General features: G+C 42.8%; 1 protein-coding gene across 2 annotated transcripts in view; it reads left to right on the top strand.

The window, feature by feature from the left end:
- Positions 1-19,293, top strand: part of NLGN4X (neuroligin 4 X-linked) — a 227,514-nt gene extending 208,221 nt beyond the window's left edge. For both annotated transcript variants that reach the window (XM_072955654.1, XM_006210173.4), the window contains 3 exons: positions 4,259-4,444; positions 8,151-8,940; positions 18,422-19,293. In XM_072955654.1, coding sequence (XP_072811755.1) covers positions 4,259-4,444; positions 8,151-8,940; positions 18,422-19,271 — 1,826 coding nt within the window. In that variant the 3' untranslated portion in view covers positions 19,272-19,293. The remainder of the gene's footprint in view (positions 1-4,258; positions 4,445-8,150; positions 8,941-18,421) is intronic.
- Positions 19,294-19,600: the final 307 nt, after the last annotated feature.

Genomic DNA, 19,600 nt, shown 5'->3' with positions numbered 1-19,600 from the left:
AACGCAAGGCACACCCCAGGGCAGTTATGTGCAATGGGGTAGACTCGCCGGCTGAAGGATGCGGGCAGGGTGTGTCCAGAGATGTGAAGATGGGGTCACGGGTTCGTAGAAGTCCCACAAATGCATCTGACTTAAAAGAGACTTGGTATATTGTGTGCGTGTGTCTGTGTGTCTGTGTGTGACTGCTAAAAAAAATCTATAAATTAGAAGGAAATACAGATATTTAAAAAATTTTTTTAAATGCTGAGGGGTGGGGAAGGAAAAATTAGGAGTTTGGGATTAGCAGATATACACCACTATATACAAAACAGATAAACAACAAGGTCCTACTGTATAGTAAAGGGAGTGACATTCAACATCCTGCAAGAAACCATCATGACAATAATGCAGGGAGGCCCATCATTAATATAATATAGAGCTTTCTGTCCCTCCCGCCCTTTTGACTGCTTTTCGTATTTCTACCTCTGCCCTGATTGTCATCACGCAGATTTCTGTCTGGGCTTCATGCGTGTGACCTCAAGTCAAGTCTGTCTCTCCTCACTGAAACAAATTTTTATTGAAACATCTCCTTTTTGCTTTTACTCCATTAAATTTAAACATCGTGTGTACGCACACTCGTGCACAGATACATGTATGTATATACAGGTAAGAGGGACGGGTTCTGATGTAATAAAGGCTGGGATTTGCTATCTGTTGCGAATCCTCACGCCACCCCGAAGAAACAAAATTTGTAGAAAGTAGGTCATTCTGCAAAAGTAAACGTATGGAGATATAGGTACGTGTATGTAGAGTCCTTATAGAAACACAGTTGAAACCGTAAGTTAATGCTGCCAATTTCTGCTACATATACAGCCTGAACATGTAAAAGATATATATATATATATATATATTCACTTAGTAATTGTCTTCTGGTTAATGGTTACCCCCCCCCCCAAAATGCCCATTGTGCTTATGGAATGAATTATCCCCTAAAAGAAAGGCAGTCATTTGGGGCATTAAAGACGTGTGACCCCATTGCATTCCCTACCGTTGCCTTGAAGTGGATGCAAAGCCATGTGACCTGGAGCCGTGCACCTCAGCTCTTGCAGTGCAAAACATGATTACCTCTCCTAAAAGCCTGCCACATTCTATTCCACAGTGATAGGAAGAGCAAACAAAAGCTCACGATACTCATTTCATTTAACATGTAGGCGGGGAAATGGGATTTGGGTTTTTCCAGCATCTTTTCCATGAACCATGTTTAAAAGTTGTGTGTTTGTGTGTGTGTGTCTTGTTCCTTCCACTGCTTTGAGTGAAGCCCGGCATCCATCTGGTCACTAATCTGTCTGAATTCAAATGGTCTCTTTTGTGTCCGTCTTTCATTGTTCAGTTGTTGGGGGTGGGGGCCAGACGCTTACTGATCTACAAGCTTCGCTTCAGAGACAGTAAATCTCAAAAACCAATGTTTCATCAGCTGACATGCTCAGAGGATTTTGGAGCCGAGAATGCCTGTCCATGAAAGGAGCCATTTGTTGAAAAATCTCTGGTTTCAGCCAGGCAAAGGGCCGCTTCCACGAATTCGTCTACGGCGTGTAAAGAACCTCATATACTCATCTGAGAAACTGACTTCTAGGGACGTCTCTGTCTTTGGTCACAAGTGTGTGGCTGTCTGCAAATCGATCAGCTGCTCACATGTCGATCCGACAATCGATGCTGGGAAACCCCACATGCGTCCCATGTCTCCATTATCTCAAGCACTGCATTTTGACCATCAGAAGAGAAAAGGCATTTGCTCTCATAGAGAAAATAAATCCAATGCCTTGCACTCCTTCTGCACCTGCGATGGGGACTTGGACCCCTTGATCATTTAAATTTAAAAAGAAAAAGCAGTAAAACAAAACATAATTAACCCCTGGGTGTTTGAGTACGTGAAGACGCCAGGGCAGATGCTGTGGAAGCCCCAGCTTCAAAAACAACCCCAAGCAGGTTCATTTGCTCAACTTCAGAGACGCGCCTGGGGAGCTGTTTCACTGGGGACTTTTGGAAAGAGGTCAGAATCCCGAAGACCAGACCTTCCAGTGGCGTGATCTTTTCAAGAAGTGGGACTTGCCAGGGCACCGAATGTTAATAAGACTGCCCTCGGGGAGGTGACGGCAGTCAGGTTTCTGCCGGGGAGGGAGGGGCGCTGGTTGAATAGAAGCTGGTGGATTTAGCACACGTTGCAAATGCTCAGGCCTTTCTGCGCAGCAAACAATGGGCAGATAGGCGCCTGCGGGGCAGCAGACGGAGGGAGGGAGGCGGCCGGAGCAAACGCTGCCGGAAAGGGTCTGCAGCCTGCAGACGTTAATCACCTCTTTTCCTTAATGAGGGGAGAGAGGCTTGTCCTGGGGTGATTACCCGGCACCCAAACGGCCATTATCGGCCCGTTTTCCTGCATAAAGCCGCATGAAAGAGGCTTTTCTCCCAAGCAGGCCGCGATCCATTTTACCAGAAAAGCGTGTAGAGCGCAGAGGGATGAATGCAGGGGACCCGGAACATTTCCCGGGCAGGAAGCACCAATTAGTAATTGCTAATTAAATAAGGGAGCGCCTGGTAATGTCTGAACCTGCCCGCTCCTCACAGCCAAGCCCACATCCGCCCCCGTGAGCTTGAGACAGCGTGTGATTTGTGGGATGAGCCCTGAACGTGCAACCTTGTCATGTTGCATCTCAGGCTGTGGGGCTGTGAGCCCTAATGACTGCGGGACGGCAACCACAATGACAAAAACCACCCCTTCCTGCTGCTTTCCTTTGAGCCAGGCCATTGGTTCCTAATCCCCTTTGGCTCCCGTATTCCACTTTGCACAGGTAGGTGCTCGGCGAACTTCTGCGAAGCCCTGTTCCCTTAACGGATGTGAGACCCTTTCCGTTCGGATTTTGTTTCAGGTTTGAGAAGCTGGTTCCCCGAGAGCTCCTGGGAAGGCTGTCACCTTTGGTTAGGGATGCGTGTGAAGATGTCCGTTCTGATTTCTGTGATTTTAGGGGCTTTATTCTGCCTTCGTATAAACGCTGCTGCAGGCGGCCACGGCTATTTAATAAGCATTCATTGAAATGGGTGTACGTCGTGACGTTTTGTAAGAAAGAAATGGTACCGAAAGCAAAAATATCCTAACTGGGGATTTGGAGATGGAGGCAAAAAACAGTAAGAAACGGGGGGGGGGGGACCACCTTTTTGTGAGTTTTTTTCCGCTCCCAAAAGACTTACTCAAGACAGATTTGGACATAAAGTTGGATGAAAGTTTGTACAATGATTTAAGTTTGGAGGATGCTTTATAACATATTCACAGTTTTGACTCTTGACTGCGAGAATGTCTCTTCAACAACATGACTTGAAACATGAGAGGAAAGCAGTGTTTCCAGGTCAAGATCTTCCTGCAGAGTGAGAGGAGCAGGCAGGGAGGGAGATCTCTGCACCTGAGCGCTTTGCTATAAGTAGGTACCCGTATGGCCTTATTTGCAGCTTTGAAGGAGGAATTTAGAATTTGACGCCTGGAGTGCAAACTAATTCCTTCATTTACGGAATCCTCCTCCTTTTTAAAATCAAGTGTAGCAGCTCATGCTGTTTGGGGACGGTTGGGGAGATTTGAATATGCATTGGCTTTTGGCTGAGATTAAAGAATTATAAGGTTTTTTTTTTGCATGTAACTGTAATATTTTTTTTCCATGCAGAAAAAGAGATGCATACTAAACTAAGAGTGGAAGGTCATGATGGCTGTAATTCACTTTGAAATTTAAGCATTGAAAGGAGTTAAATTAAAATATGCATAAGGAACTCAGTGGGAAAAATCTATACTGTTCTTATAAACACTGTACACAGTCTTACGCACAGATGCCAACACAGACATTTTTTTCCTCTGAAAAGCTTCTTTTAAGAGCCTCTTTCGTCTTGCCAAGGAGAATCGACACGGACGCAGAAATGATGAGTTGAATCTAGTAAAATTTATTAAGTCCCTGGTGTTGTCACCTACTGTAGATATTTTAGATCCATTTCACCTTGTATGTTAGCCCCATACGAACCCACAGATGAGACGCGTCATCATAGCGTCCACAGAAACAAGACCGTGGTAACTGTTATTTGAACGACGTAATTCTTTCTGCCACAGAAAACCTGCTACACTGTTGCTTCGGGAGAAGAAGTAAAGCCTGAATGAAGTCAACCACAAAGTATCTTTTCAGATGGCGGCGGTGTTGATGAGCTTTTTCGGAGTTGACAACCCCAAGTATCCTGTGCTCTTTTGCAGGGTTCTTAAGTACCGGTGACCAGGCGGCCAAAGGGAACTACGGGCTCCTGGATCAGATCCAGGCGCTGCGCTGGATTGAGGAGAACGTGGGGGCCTTCGGCGGGGATCCCAAGAGAGTCACCATCTTCGGCTCCGGCGCGGGTGCCTCTTGCGTTAGTCTCCTGACCTTGTCCCACTACTCAGAAGGTAATGCAAGCACCCCCACGGTCGGCGGGCCAGCCCAGGGACCAAGAGATGAACCCGTATGGAGTTCTTATCCAAGGTGCATCAGGGTTGCCCTAAGTCTCTCTGGAAAGCCCTGCAGAAAACCCCAAATGACACATACCCACCTTCTCGTCTCATGAGTCAGCTTTCTTCCTAACGTTTAAAACTGAGGTATAATGGACAAGCAACATTATGTTAGTTCCAGGCGTAACGATTTGATATACATCTATGTTGCAGAACAGTCACCAGGGTCAGTCTCGTTAACATTCCTCACCATTTAGATTCAATTTTTTTTTCTTTCAGCTGAGAATTTTAAGATTTCCTCTCTTAGGAACTTTTCAGTAGCAATACAGTATTATTAACATTTGAACAATATATGTTTTCTCAGTGAGATTCATGATGGTCGGCGTTGCTTACAATAATTACAACGTAACTTCTTTGGACACGCCAACCCCTTACTTTTGCCTTTCCGACTTTCTTCGGTCATCTTTAAACTTTGTTAACTTCTATTTTCAACTTGGGACAAGTAATATGAAAGAAAAACAGTACGCAGATGATGGCTGAAGATCGGTAGATTTCATCATAAAGAAAGCTTGTAACCATGTGTTTATAAAGTCCCTTTTTTTTGTTGCAAGCTACCTCAGGGTAAGTCTTTGGTCATTGGTGATGGAGGTTCTCAGCTATGTCCAGTGAGAGATTTAAAAGAAATATCAACAGGGATTCGATGCAGTTGGTCTGGAAGTACCGTGGTAACTTCCTTTTGTCTCTCCTCTCAAAAATGAAACAAAAAGCAAAACAAAACAAGAAAATGTAGCCCTGGGATCCCTTGGCGGGCACAGGTGAATATTTGTCATAACGATGTAAACCATCAAGGTCATGTTACATTTCCTTCTGTGTCATTGGTTGCTTTAAGCATTGCACCACTTCTGCGGATGGCTATAGCTCAGCGGTAGAGCATGTGTTTAGCATGCACGAGGTCCTGGGTTCAATCCCCAGCATCTCCATTTAAAAATAATAAATGAATGAATGAATAAATAAATAAACAAACAAAAACTAAATACCTCCCCCCAAAAGAATGGCACCACCTCTATTTGAACCGTTCATATCAAAACACTTGCAACTTTAAAGGAATTATTTTTCTTTTAAGAGTCTTGTAGTATCTTTCTTTAAAGTGCTATAAACATGCTAAAAATAAAAGGGGGGGGAGTATAATCACGCCAAGTGACAGCACCTTATTTTATTTTTCTCGCTTCCCTCACTATGGTGGGAAAGTTGCTGACTCCTTCTGCACCTTGATTTCTCCATTAGCAAGATACGATGATCTTCAAGTCTTCGGAAATCTGAACTTCTTGATTCTTGATGTCATAGTAAGGGTGAGGAGGGGCAGAATGCAGGGCTTATGTTTGTGTTCATCCTTTATTTTAAGGAAAGGGAAAAGTGAGAAAATCAGATCATTGTGGTAATAGTGATGCCTATAGCATTTCAGGAAATACCTAGACGTTCCCACATCTCCGTGGATATAGTCGCGTTTGTCGATTAACAAAGCAGTCAGGACCACCTTCAGTAGTGATCGAACACCTGTCAGCCCCAGCTAACTGGGGCAAGGATGTTAATTACTTAAATCAATAGATCAGAAATGACTCCGCTGTGGGACAATGCCTTGCATATGAATTCATTTCTAAAGAGAAGTTCTTCCAAAGCAACCCAGCAATAGAATCAAGAATTACAAACATAGTCCAGACTGTTGGCCTTAGGAATGGCACTTCGAGCAACAGAGGTTAATGGAGTCAACATACACATGGGGAAAAAAAGATGTTTTCATGGAGATGTTCACTGCAGCATTCTCATAGCAAAGGAAATGAAAAGCTAAAAGGCTAAAAAAGACAAGACTGTTATAAGAGGCATGTGCGTTTACTCAAAGGAACAACAGTTCATTTTAAGAACTGTGCTTAAGATACGCATGAGCCTGGGAGACACAGTGTAAAGAGCTTACCCAGCAGACCATCACCCTGGCCGGGTACCACATTTCCTTTGGTTCTTTCACGGACAGGGATGTTATTCCAGACAATCCTCCAATCCTGAGGAAACAGGGGAGTTCCTTAATTGTGAAATCAGTATAATGTGCAGATACTGGCCACTGTGACATGAATCAGACCCATAGTAGGAAAAGAACCAAGAAAAGAATGATACTAAACTATTAAAGTAACTCTTCTAATATGAATTGTAGGTGATTTTTTTCCTTTAATTTTTTGAATTTTATCACAAGTTATATTCCTTCCCTAACAAGCATACACACACACACACACATACACTGCTACCTCCATCATGGCCAATTGTTGTTAGAGAGAGAGAGAGAGAGAAAAATACGTAACTTCTAGCAGCATGTTTCTAATTCTGATTGTCTTATTTTATGAAGGTCTTCAATAGATCAAATACTGACATTGTTTCCTTCAGGTGCTTTGACACAGCCCTCTTTAGAACCAGATGCACAAGTCAATACTTGATTGTTTCCAGCAGAATCCAAAACATTGAGAAATTGGCCCCCACATGAGTTTGATGATGAGTTTGGTGGGCATAGCCAGGTCAATGTAAAGTCTCGGTCTCGGGTGTACCTTTGGGCAGTCCTCTGCTCTTTAGAACCACGTCTTCCTGATGGCAGTCGAGTTTTCTTCATGTTTGGTGGCTTGAAGTCGACAGGGCATGAACTTCTCGACTTCCAGATCAGTGCTTTGTTCTCCCAGCTACTCAGGAGGCACCGAAGCTTGAGTTCAAGGAAGTGGTGGGAAGAGACAAGGAAGAGGATGCTACGATTTTCTAGCCCATCATGTCTTGTCCCGGGGTAGTTAAAATCTGACTTTTGTTTACTTTCAGACACCCATCTGCTAGACTGATCTGACAGAAAAATTTTAAGCTACACAGAATTTTACTCCTAAATTTTTACTCCTAAAACGGCCCCAGAGTTTTCACCTTTCTCACCCAAGAGACATGTTTAAAATGTGGCAAAATAAATTGTACAAAAGTCTTGGGCTTTGAGCGGATGCAATGTTGAAGTTAATTTAAAAAAAAATGTTTCAATGGGACATTCAAATGATGACTTCTTTAGGAATAGCTAATTTAGTTTATTTTAATTGCACATTTTAATACCTTCAATACAGAGAGGGTGGAAATAAAAAATAAATTCTGGATTTTGTACTCTTAAAGTGATTTCAGCTGTTTATTTTTTCCTCATCAGAGAGTGGCACCTGGTTTTGCCAGTGAGACAAAATGGCTTTTGACCTCTTATGGCTGTGAAGCATATTTTTAGGGAATGGGGGATGTGATTGCCCTGAGATGTTTTATTTACAACATCTGGGGATGGAGATGCTAACATCACACTAAATCGAGGAAAGATAAAGCAATTGCATGTTTTTACCTCCTCAGCTAAAGTGTAAATGCTGTTTCATTTTTTTAAACTCTATGTGTGCTCGTGTGTGTGTGTAGTGTAAGAACATCCCATAAAACCGGTGTCCAGTGGGGGGCGGAGAGGGAGAATGAGACGAAAATGAAAGAAAGAGGTGCTGAAGGCTGAATGCTCCTGTATCCAGAAATTCACATGCCCGAGGGACAATCAGAGCCTTCTTTGCTGAGTCAAAGCTGCTTTTCTCTCTTTCGGCTTTTCATTTGCATGTCCACAATTTTGCACCTGCAGGTCTGTTCCAGAAGGCCATCATCCAGAGCGGGACCGCCCTGTCCAGCTGGGCGGTCAACTATCAGCCTGCCAAGTACACTCGGATATTGGCAGATAAAGTCGGCTGCAACATGCTAGATACCACGGACATGGTGGAATGCCTGCGGAACAAGAACTACAGAGAGCTCATTCAGCAGACCATCACCCCGGCCACGTACCACATCTCCTTCGGCCCTGTGATCGACGGGGATGTCATCCCGGACGACCCTCAGATCCTGATGGAGCAGGGGGAGTTCCTGAACTACGACATCATGCTGGGTGTCAACCAGGGGGAAGGACTGAAGTTCGTGGACGGCATCGTGGACAACGAAGACGGCGTGACACCCAACGACTTTGACTTCTCGGTGTCCAACTTTGTGGACAACCTTTACGGCTACCCCGAGGGGAAGGACACGTTGCGGGAAACCATCAAGTTCATGTACACGGACTGGGCAGATAAGGAAAACCCTGAGACACGCAGGAAAACCCTGGTGGCTCTGTTTACAGACCACCAGTGGGTGGCCCCCGCCGTGGCCACCGCGGACCTGCACGCCCAGTACGGCTCTCCCACCTATTTCTACGCCTTCTACCACCACTGCCAAAGCGAAATGAAGCCCAGCTGGGCGGACTCAGCCCACGGCGATGAAGTGCCCTATGTCTTTGGGATCCCCATGATTGGCCCTACGGAGCTCTTCAGCTGCAACTTCTCCAAGAATGACGTCATGCTGAGTGCGGTGGTCATGACCTACTGGACGAACTTCGCCAAAACCGGGTATGTTCTTCTCCTCATCAGATTATTGCCCACCTCCTAGCACGTCTGGTTGTTCCATGGAAGTGTTGTGTGCACGGCTGGCTAGATCACAGTACAGAGCCACGCGCACACATGCACACACCTGCACACGCCTGCACACACAATAACATGAACGGTCTTTTCCCCTCCAGGTCTAGAGAGACCTCATTTTTTCCCCTTACCTCTAATTTGTTTTCTGTCAAACCAGATTTTTACTAAGGTGCTAGATGCATATTGAAAACTACTTTCTGCCATCTGGGGGTAGGGTTTAGGTCTATTTCACGGTTCTACTGGAAGTTGATCCCAGAGTTTCAAATCTAAATAGGACCCTGTCTCATTTGGTAAGTAATAGGGTTATCAAAATGTATGTGCTATGTGGCAAATTGTGTTTACTGCACAGCCAAGAAATGAGATAAATCTCATAATAGATATAGAGAAATACTATCTGTGTGTATAATATATACATTGTATATGTGTATGCACAGAGCTCGTCTTCTCATAACTATAGAGAAATCCTATGTAGGGGTGCGTATATATATATAATATATACAAAGCATTTCTCTATAGTTATGAGATTTACTTCATATACAAACATATTTACAAATATATTTATTTCATTTAGATATAGCTATTTCTGCCAATTTATTTCATTAATAAATGTGAATTTTATACATGGGAATATATTTATCTATATGTATACATATATAGAAAGCTCTTTGGCTGAATGTGGTACAAAATATACAAGAGCTATGCATACAACAGGGTCCTCTGATACTGTACAGCACAGATTCCCTGCAAACAATAAGAGAAAAGCTTCCCAAAATCTTAAAGAGCTCCAACCATCAGAGCATGCTTTTCATTTCCTCTTGTCTCGTAACCTGATGGTGGAAATGAATGAGGTATCATTCTGTTCTACCTGCGTGCGCTTCTGTCATTAACCTTGAACTTCTTGTACTGAATTGGAAATGAAGATGCCCCGGGCTCCGGGAAGCGGTGGTAAATCTTTCCGCAGGCGGCTGGGTGGTGGAACCAGGCTCGCACACCGCGGTGGCCCTGCGGTTCCTCCAGCCTTCTGTGGCTCCGGTGTGGGCATGTGGGGATACAGGGGATGTTTCGGGGGTTAGCACGTATCATTCTTTTCAACGATTCCGAATAGCCCTTGGTGGGAAGTGGTTTCACAGCTTTGCAGTCTTAGGAAAAGCGTGGCTTGTTGCATGGATACCATTTAAAACGGTCAGATTTGGCAAGTTTTACCTGAGAAAGGCAGCGGGAGACGGAGAACGTGCAACCGTTCGGGAGAGATGCTTGTCTTGCACCACGGGTTCTTTCTCTGACAAGGTGATCGAGGTCGCATCGGCAAGTATTTTTGTGTAGCCCTGGTTTATTAGATTCCTAGCATGACTGTAACTAAGCATCAAAAACAACATGGCTTAACACAACAGAAACGAAATCTTTCTCCATTTCTGGAGGCTAGAAGTTTGAGATGAAGGTGTTGGCAGAGGTGAATTCCCTCTAAAACCTGTAGGAGAATGCTTCCCCGCTGCTGCCTAACTTCTGGTGGCTTGCCGGCAGTGCTTGGCTTCGCCCGATCTGCAGGGGCACCTCTCCGAGCTCTGCGTCTGTCCTCTCATGGAGGTCTCCCAGCACATCTCTGTCCTTACGTGGCCACCTTCTTATAAGGACACCAATCACATTGGTGTAGGAGTCTTTCTTGCTGCAGTGTGACCTTATCTCAACTTGACCGACTGCATCTCCAATGACCCTATGTCCAGTCAGATCACACCATGAGGTCCTGGGAGATTGGGACTTCGGCGTATCTTCATTTGAGGGAGAAACAGTTCAACCCATAACCTTTTTTAAAGGTGGGACCAGTGTCCAGTTGTGTCATAGAACTGCTGTTGCAAATGTGTGCATTCTCTTCAAGCAAAAAGACCCCCACGGGGGAGGAGGGTGTAGCTCAGTGATAGAGAGCATGCTGAGCATGCACAAGGTCCTGGGTTCAATCCCCAGTACGTCCATCAAAAGTAAATAAGTAACCCTAATTACCCCTCCCCACAAAAAGATTAAAAAAAAAAAGACCCCCATGGGCATACCCCAAACAAGGGCCATGTCTATTCAGCACATTCCCATCCAAACTTCTTTCCCTAACATCAAAGCACAACATCGTTGCTTCAGTTTGCTTAAAGCCACCTACTTTCTTTTTTCTCTTGTGTGTTTTGCAAATCACCTTTATATGCTTTCCTTAAGTGGAAAGCTGGGATCATTCATCATGAATGTAACTGAACCATTGAGGGAGGAAAAAAATCTGTGAAATCCAAATAAAGCCATTAAATTCTCATTAGGTGTTCTTGCCTGCCAAAGGCTCCGAGACCTAGCCTCTCCCATCATTTAAAACAAGAGAAAGAGAAAGATAAAGGAAATTAATGAATGTCATGAGATGGTTCGGAGGTGCTAGCATTAAATGGATACATTTCCCAGGACCTATCGGAGACTAAGCGAGGACTGAAAACGTGGACAATGTTGACTGCTTTTTAATGCTGTAACTCTGTTTCCTAAAATCACTTTGCCTACTGCCTGTGGTTCACACCCCTCATTGGGGGAACTTAGACATGCAGATATAAGATAACCTGGGCTTAAGCACTGGCCCAGTATACTCACGTGGCCATCAGGGGTACATGTTCAGGATAATTTAGGATTTCGTAAAGATGCTGAAGTAAGTGGTGCAGATGGGAAAGGAATGAGGACTTACTTGGAAGTACAGCTGTCATCTGAACCGGAGTCCAGAACTTCAGGTGGAGATCTCAGGATATCCCTGATGGGAGGACCTTGGATGTCAGACTGAAGAAGCTGGACTTGGTCCAAGCAGGAGCTATTTTTGTTTCTGCGCTCCATGTGGAGCCTAGCTGGGATCGCTGTCAGGGGTACTAACGCAGTGCGTTTTCTCCACTCATCAGAAAGGTCGTTGCAATGACTCAAGTCATCCTTCAAGGACGTTACCCAGCCCTTCCCCTCTAACATACGTTGCAAAGGGCAACTTCAAATGTCGGTGAGTGGAAGGTCAGATTTCAGTGGCATCTGGTGAAACAAGAAAGCAGATTGAGCTCAGGATGGTTGCAAGCTATTTATTTTAAACATGATCAGCCCTGTGTCGGTGAGGATTTCTTTGTCCCTACGAGGGCTGCTAAGGTGGCCCAGCTGAGCAGAGTGAGGCAGTGTGGTGCCAGGGAGGGAACAGCAGAGGATAAACCGTCTCTGATGTCACTGAGTGAAGTGAGATGCTCGACTCTGTTCTCCAAACACATTCTCAGGCAGTGACCCACAGAGGACGATGGAATGCATTTGAGTGCCTTCAGCTGCTCCCTGGAAGCCCTAGGGAGAGGGGAGGCTGGTTACAAGACGATCTTGCCTACGTGTATCACGACATCTGGCTGGGAGGAGAGGATGACGTTGCGACAGAACATAATTTTCCATGCCCCCTGGGTGGAAATTCAAATCTGCTCCACCTGGTGAACAGCGCCCTGATGGTCTGATTGTCCAGACATATTGCTAGGGAAGCGTGCACCCTGAGGCTTCTTTTCCTACAACCAAAGCTAAGAGATCCAACATTACCTCTGGGCTTAAATGTATCTGGTATGCCAAATAATTTGGGCTTTTTTTTTTTTTTGAGCACAGAAAAGTAATGTGGGGATGGTGCATGTGGTAAGCATGAAGGGAAGGAAGGAAGAAGGCAGGGAGAGAAGAAAGAAGGAGGGAAGGTGAACAAAGGAAGATGGTTTTGTCGCTAGGAGACTGTTTCAATGATCCAACTGAGCAGACGAAACCAAAATGGTGCTGCAAAAGAGCAACGAAGGCCAAAATATTAAGTAGCTGGATGCAAGTAAGGCTATTTAGAGAATTTTGATAAATGAGAAGTAATGTCAGGGAAAAATTTTAAACTAATTCCAAGATTTGCCAATGATTATAAAGATTTAAACTCTTTGTCCCATGGAATCTCTCTGGAACTAGGGCAGGAAGGAGTTGGTCCTGAGCAGGCAGTAGAAATCAGGTGCTCATCCATCAAGGACCATTTCAGTTTGGGTTCCGTGTGGGGAGAGGTGGATGAAATAGGCAGAAAGAGGGTCTCTACAGAAGATCTGGCAGTGAACAGTAGTTTATAAGCATTATAGATCAAAGACTTTAGAAGCTCTTGAATTCAGAGATGGGAACGCAGTTGGCCAATAAGCCAACATTTATTATGTGATAAAAGAAACGTATATCTCAATATGTTGAAATATACCAATGTAGGTAGGGTGGTGACTTTTCAGATGCCATGGTGACTTTTGATTTTGCTAGTATCCTTTTTTTTAACATTTTTTTGTTGATTTATAATCATTTTACAATGCTGTGTCAAATTCCAGTGTAGAGCACAATTTTTCAATTATACGTGAACATATATATATTCATTGTCACACCCCTTTCCCTGTCAGCTTACCATAAGATCTTGTATACATTTCCCTGTGCTATACAGTATAATCTTGTTTATCTAGTCTACAGTTTTGAAATCCCGTCTATCTCTTCCCACCCTCCAACCTCTTGGCAACCACAAGTCTCTATTCTATGTCTATGAGTCTATTTCTGTTCTGTATTTATGCTTTGTTTGTTGGTTTGTTTGTTTAGATTCCACATATGAGCGATCTCATATGGTATTTTTCTTTCTCTTTCTGGCTTACTTTATTTAGAATGACATTCTCCAGGAGCATGCATGTTGCTGCAAATGGCATTATGTTGTTGGTTTTTATGGCTGAGTAGTATCCCATTGTATAAATATACCACCTCTTCTTTATCCAGTCACCTGTTGATGGACATTTAGGCTGTTTCCATGTCTTGGCTAGTATCCTATAATTACTGTATATTCAACTTTTGCTAAATCTTTTCAAAAGTCAGAAAACAGACAGGGAAGATGGCTTAGAAAGAGTCGTGGCATAACTGTGGTTTAAAAGTGACCTTTATTGCCCAGAAGTGTTTTGAGCTCAGTGAATGAACATCTCTATGTGTTGCATGGGAGGGACTGAATACATAATTCTGGGTGCATGGGTGCATCTCTTCTTAGAGGTCTAGCGGCTGTAAGCAACCAGGAAGTTGTTTTATGGGTGAGGAAAACCTTGAACCATCAGAAGGAGCACGCCAGAGGTATTTTTAAAGAAGTCACGTTATCCATCTCTTGCAAATGAATGAACCATGGGACCTCGGAAATGCATTTAACTGTCCCCTGCCGACGTGATGTCCCAGGTGAAAAAGTGTGTGTTAGGTATTGAGAAATACGGATACAGATACACATTAAGGCTTTTCCTAGGGAATGGAGATGTGTCTGTTTCGTTCTCTTTAATCATTATCAGCTTTAATTTTACTCACGGAATTGAGACACGCCGTACGCCAAAGGAAAGCGTAAAACACGAAACACTGGTGTCCTCCGAGATCTTAGTGTCTTTGGGGTCTTTGACAAGGGAAAATGAGCTGTGCTAAACTCTGTGAGTTTGTCTTGGTTTACGACTTCTGACTGTGCGTCTGTGCATCTCCGAGAACCTTAACAGACAGATTGTACCAGGCTAACGCTTACTTATCTGTATTTTCAAAATCCTCCGCTCTGTTCTTCGAGAACAGAATAAATGTGTTTCCTTACCTTTCAGACGTACACCACATTCCATCACAAGAAGCCTCATATCCAACACAAAGAGACGCACTCTCTCCCAGATGCCTTCTCCTTAAAAAAAAGTCAACACGTCTAAAAGACCCAATTCTGTGAAATCAGATCACTGCGAAAATAATAGGAATCCTCACTACCTTTCATTGCTTTTAGAAGAATAAAAATTGACGACCGACTTTTCTGTGGCAGATTTCCAATTAAATAGGAAGTTTTCAACGATGCATGGCAAAGACTGAAAAGAAACATGAGGTGCTATACAGAGTCCAACATTTTTCTGAAACATAAGGATATAAAAATAAATTCAGTGCAGATTACTTTAAAGTATTAAATATTTAATATTTATAGATAGTATATTATTAATATTATTGTTTATAAATGAAGACAGCATCAGGACAGGACATATACTTTTTCAAATATTTTTAAATTTTTAGAAGTATTTTCAATATTAGTAAAATTTTAAAATATCTTTAATATGAATAAAAATGTATATGTTCATGTATAACTGAAAAATTATGCTCTACACTGGAATTTGACACAACATTATAAAATGATTATAAATCAATAAAAAAAATTTTTTTTGAAATCTTTTTCTACTCCTTATTGAAAGCACAGCAGTTAGTGTGTATTTGGTTACATGCTAAGATTTCATTGTCTGGTATCCCACATATATCATCATATCTATATATTGCACATCTAGCCATCTCTACATATACAGTATATACTATGCAGTATGTCCTCTACTATACAAAATGTTTTATACAGTATTTACTATACACAGTATAGAGTGTACCATACATGCTGTGGTATACACACTACACGTTTTTACTGCATATACTATATATAGTATATAGTATACCATATATACTGTGGTATACAGTATATTGTCATGCAACGTAGACCATGTGTAGTACATAGTGTACCATATATACTGTGGTATACGGTGTACTTGTATACAGCATATACTATATACATTATATAGGGTACTGTATATGCTATGGTATACAATATATTGTCATACAACATAGACCATGTGTAGCATATACTGTACCATATATACTGTGGTATGCCATGTATTATTATGCAAAATAGACCATCTGTGGTGTATAGTGTAGCGTATGTACTGTGGTATATGGTATATTGTCATACAGCATAGACCATGTGTAGAATATAGTATACCGTATATACTGTGGTATACAGTATATTATTATGCAACATAGACCATGTGTAGTATATAGTGTACCTTATATACTGTGGTATGCAGTATGTTGTCAGGCAGCATAAACCATCTATAGTATATACTGCACTGTATATACTGTGGTATATGGTATATTATTATGCAGCATATACTATATATTGTGAAACATATCCTGGTATATAGTACACATTTTACAGTATAGAGTATATAAAATATATAGCATATGGCATATACTGTGGTTAAATACAGTATATTATTTGTAGTCCCCTCTCCCTAGCCATTTTTTAATTTTTTAATTTTTATTTTTTTAACATTTTTTTATTGAGTTATAGTCATTTTACAATGTTGTGTCAAATTCCAGCGTAGAGCACAATTTTTCAGTTAAGCATGAACATACATACATTCATTGTCACATTCTCTTTCGCTGTGAGCCACCACAAGATCCTGTATATATTTCCCTGTGCTACACAGTACAATCTTGTTTATCTATTCTACATTTTGAAATCCTAGCCATTTTTTAAAATTAATTTATTTTTCTTAGTTGAGTTATAGTCAGTTTACAACGTTGTGTCAATTTCTGGTGCACAGGACAATTTTCCAGTCATACCTCAATCCCTAGCCATTTTTAAGCGTTCTTATTTATGCATTGCAGAAAGGAATACCATTTATTGAGCTCTTACTACATGCCAGGAATATTGTCGTTATTATTTAAGCTTCATCACTTACTTCTTTTCTTTTTTTTAAACATTTTTATTGATTTATAATCATTTTACAATGTTGTGACAAATTCCAGTGTAGAGCGCAATTTTTCAATTATGCATAAACATACATATATTCATTGCCACATTTTTTCTCTGTGAGCTGCCGTAAGATCTTGTGTATATTTCCCTGTGCTATACAGTATAATCTTGTTTATCCATTCTACAGTTTTGAAATCCATCACTTACTTCTAATTGCATGATTCTTACCCATTTTATAGATGAGGAAGATTAGACTAAGAGAGGCTTAAGAATTTGCACAAGATTTCACAACTGTCAAGGAGAGATACAGAGCCCAGGGTACAGAGGTGATTCTGACCGCCTCAGACTGAGGGCTAAAGTCCTTCCTGTAAGCAGATGTTATATCTGTTGGTCAAGGGTGTTGTTTGCCTCCTGTACAATATCTGGGGACATCTGTAGACTTAAGGTCTTCCGGTAGGGCCTCCCGGTCCCCCAGCCATCTGGCATGTGAGCAAACAGGCAGTGGCTGGAGACAGATTCATAAACGTGCTGCCAAGAAGTTGCTACCTGCAAGGTGGAAGTTAGAGCACCCAGAGCAATAAATCTGAACAAGCCGAGTCTGCACATCATGTCTCAGGGTTTAGTGCTGTCCACTCAGTGACATTTTATCACGCACAATCTGAAGTTTTCCAAAACAAAGAAACGTTGCAATGAACTCTCTCTTACGCCTCATGTTACCAAGACTTAAAAAAAAAAAAAAGGAAGAAATGAGAATATGGTATCTTTGGGGATGTTGTTTCTTATCTTTAAAGAGTTGGAGACAAAGATGTTTCAAGTACCATGTTTTGTGGAGAATATCCAATTTTGATGATTCTCACCCTGCCTGTGCCCACTTATGTAAATCAGGAGAAATTCTTACGTGCCAAGCACACTTGACATCTATAAAAACCCTCGATTTCTTGCCTCTTTTGTGGTTCTTCTAATGACCGTAACTTCAGCCTATTGGAAAGCACTACCTTAGCAAACCTCTTCAATTAATAGACTGTGGATTGATCTTTATGAGATTCAGTCTTCAAAAGGTTTTCAAGTATACAGGCATTTTAAGAATACAAACAAGTGATGCCTATTTCCACTGGTTAACATTTAGTCATTACAAAAGCCAGTTTTTATTTGATTTTTAACGTGTAGTTTAGTTGTTATTAGCTGTAATATCTATTTATTTACCAAAGAACATATTCCCAAGCAAGAAAGAGAATGCTCAGATTTTGAACCTGAGCCGGTACATCAGAATTGCTCAAACCCAGTACTGTTGACATGTGTGACCAGATACGTCTTTGCTGTGGGGTGGGGGCTGTCCTGTGCACTGGAGAACATTTAGCATGGACCCTGGACTCTACCATTCTTAGCACCACCCTTCATCTATAATAAACAAAAACATCTCCAGACGTTTCCAGATGCCCCGTTGTGGGCAAATCACCCCTGGATGAGATTTATGACTGAAAAGGAGTTAAAATGTTAAAACTGAAATCCTGAAAATTTTCCAAGACACAATTTATTTTCCTTCTTTATGGTGGAAGATAATTCGATGCATTATAAAATATATATATATAGCAATGTTATGAAAATGCTGCAATGTGGCCATCAGGAGTTACTTTTTAAACAAAGATAAGAGGAGACTTTAAAGAAATGACAAATGGTAGCCATGTTGGGATAAAGACAATGTATTTGTAGCTCTTCACCCCTTTGTGCATATCGGTAAACGTGTGAAAGGAACGGATTGTAATTTCATATTACGTTATTAAAATTTACTAGTGAAATGTGGAAGAGTGTGACCTTTCTCTTTTTCTTTCTCCCTTCTGTCCCCAGTGACCCCAATCAGCCTGTTCCTCAGGACACCAAGTTCATTCACACAAAACCCAATCGCTTTGAGGAAGTGGCCTGGTCCAAGTATAACCCCAAAGACCAGCTGTATCTGCATATCGGCCTGAAACCCAGAGTGAGGGACCACTACCGAGCCACGAAAGTGGCCTTCTGGTTGGAACTCGTGCCCCACTTGCACAACCTGAATGAGATATTCCAGTACGTCTCCACAACCACAAAGGTTCCTCCTCCGGACATGACGTCCTTCCCCTATGGAACTCGGCGGTCCCCTGCCAAGATATGGCCCACGACCAAACGCCCAGCGATCACGCCCGCCAACAACCCCAAGCACTCCAAGGACCCTCACAAAACGGGGCCCGAGGACACAACCGTCCTCATCGAAACCAAACGGGATTATTCCACTGAACTGAGCGTCACCATCGCCGTGGGGGCGTCCTTGCTCTTCCTCAACATCTTGGCCTTCGCGGCGCTCTACTACAAGAAGGACAAGAGGCGCCACGAGACGCACAGGCGCAACAGTCCCCAGAGGAACACGACGAACGACATCGCTCACATCCAGAACGAGGAGATCATGTCCCTGCAGATGAAGCAGCTGGAGCACGACCACGAGTGCGAGTCCCTGCAGGCTCACGACACGCTGAGGCTCACCTGCCCGCCGGACTACACCCTCACGCTGCGCAGGTCCCCGGATGACATCCCACTTATGACACCAAACACCATCACCATGATTCCCAACACACTGACGGGGATGCAGCCTTTGCACACGTTCAACACCTTCAGTGGAGGGCAAAACAGTACAAATTTACCCCACGGACATTCGACCACTAGAGTATAGCTTTGCCATCTCCTTCCCATCCGCCCCGGGCTCCCCCCCCCCGCCCCGGGCTCCCCCCCTCAACAACATCGAAGACAGAAGGAAAGAGGGTAGCAATATGTCCCAGCAAAGACTGTGTTTCATCCCACTGGCTTAGGACAAAAAAAAAAAAAAGGCAAAAGGGCATCTCATGTCCTTGCAAAAACCCTCCCCATCCACATATCCCAGTACAACGAGATCAACTACTGACCCTACAAAATGTGAAACGTATACATTGCTGTTACAATACTGCTTTAAGATCGCCGCCACTCCAGCAAACGTTAGTGTGACTAGGACATCACCATTTCAAG

This window comes from Vicugna pacos, chromosome X, assembly GCF_048564905.1.
Source record: "Vicugna pacos chromosome X, VicPac4, whole genome shotgun sequence".
NCBI classification, from domain to species: Eukaryota; Metazoa; Chordata; class Mammalia; order Artiodactyla; family Camelidae; genus Vicugna; species Vicugna pacos.
The sequence above is the reverse complement of the archived record's forward strand: the minus strand, read 5'-3'. Positions and strand labels throughout refer to the sequence as shown.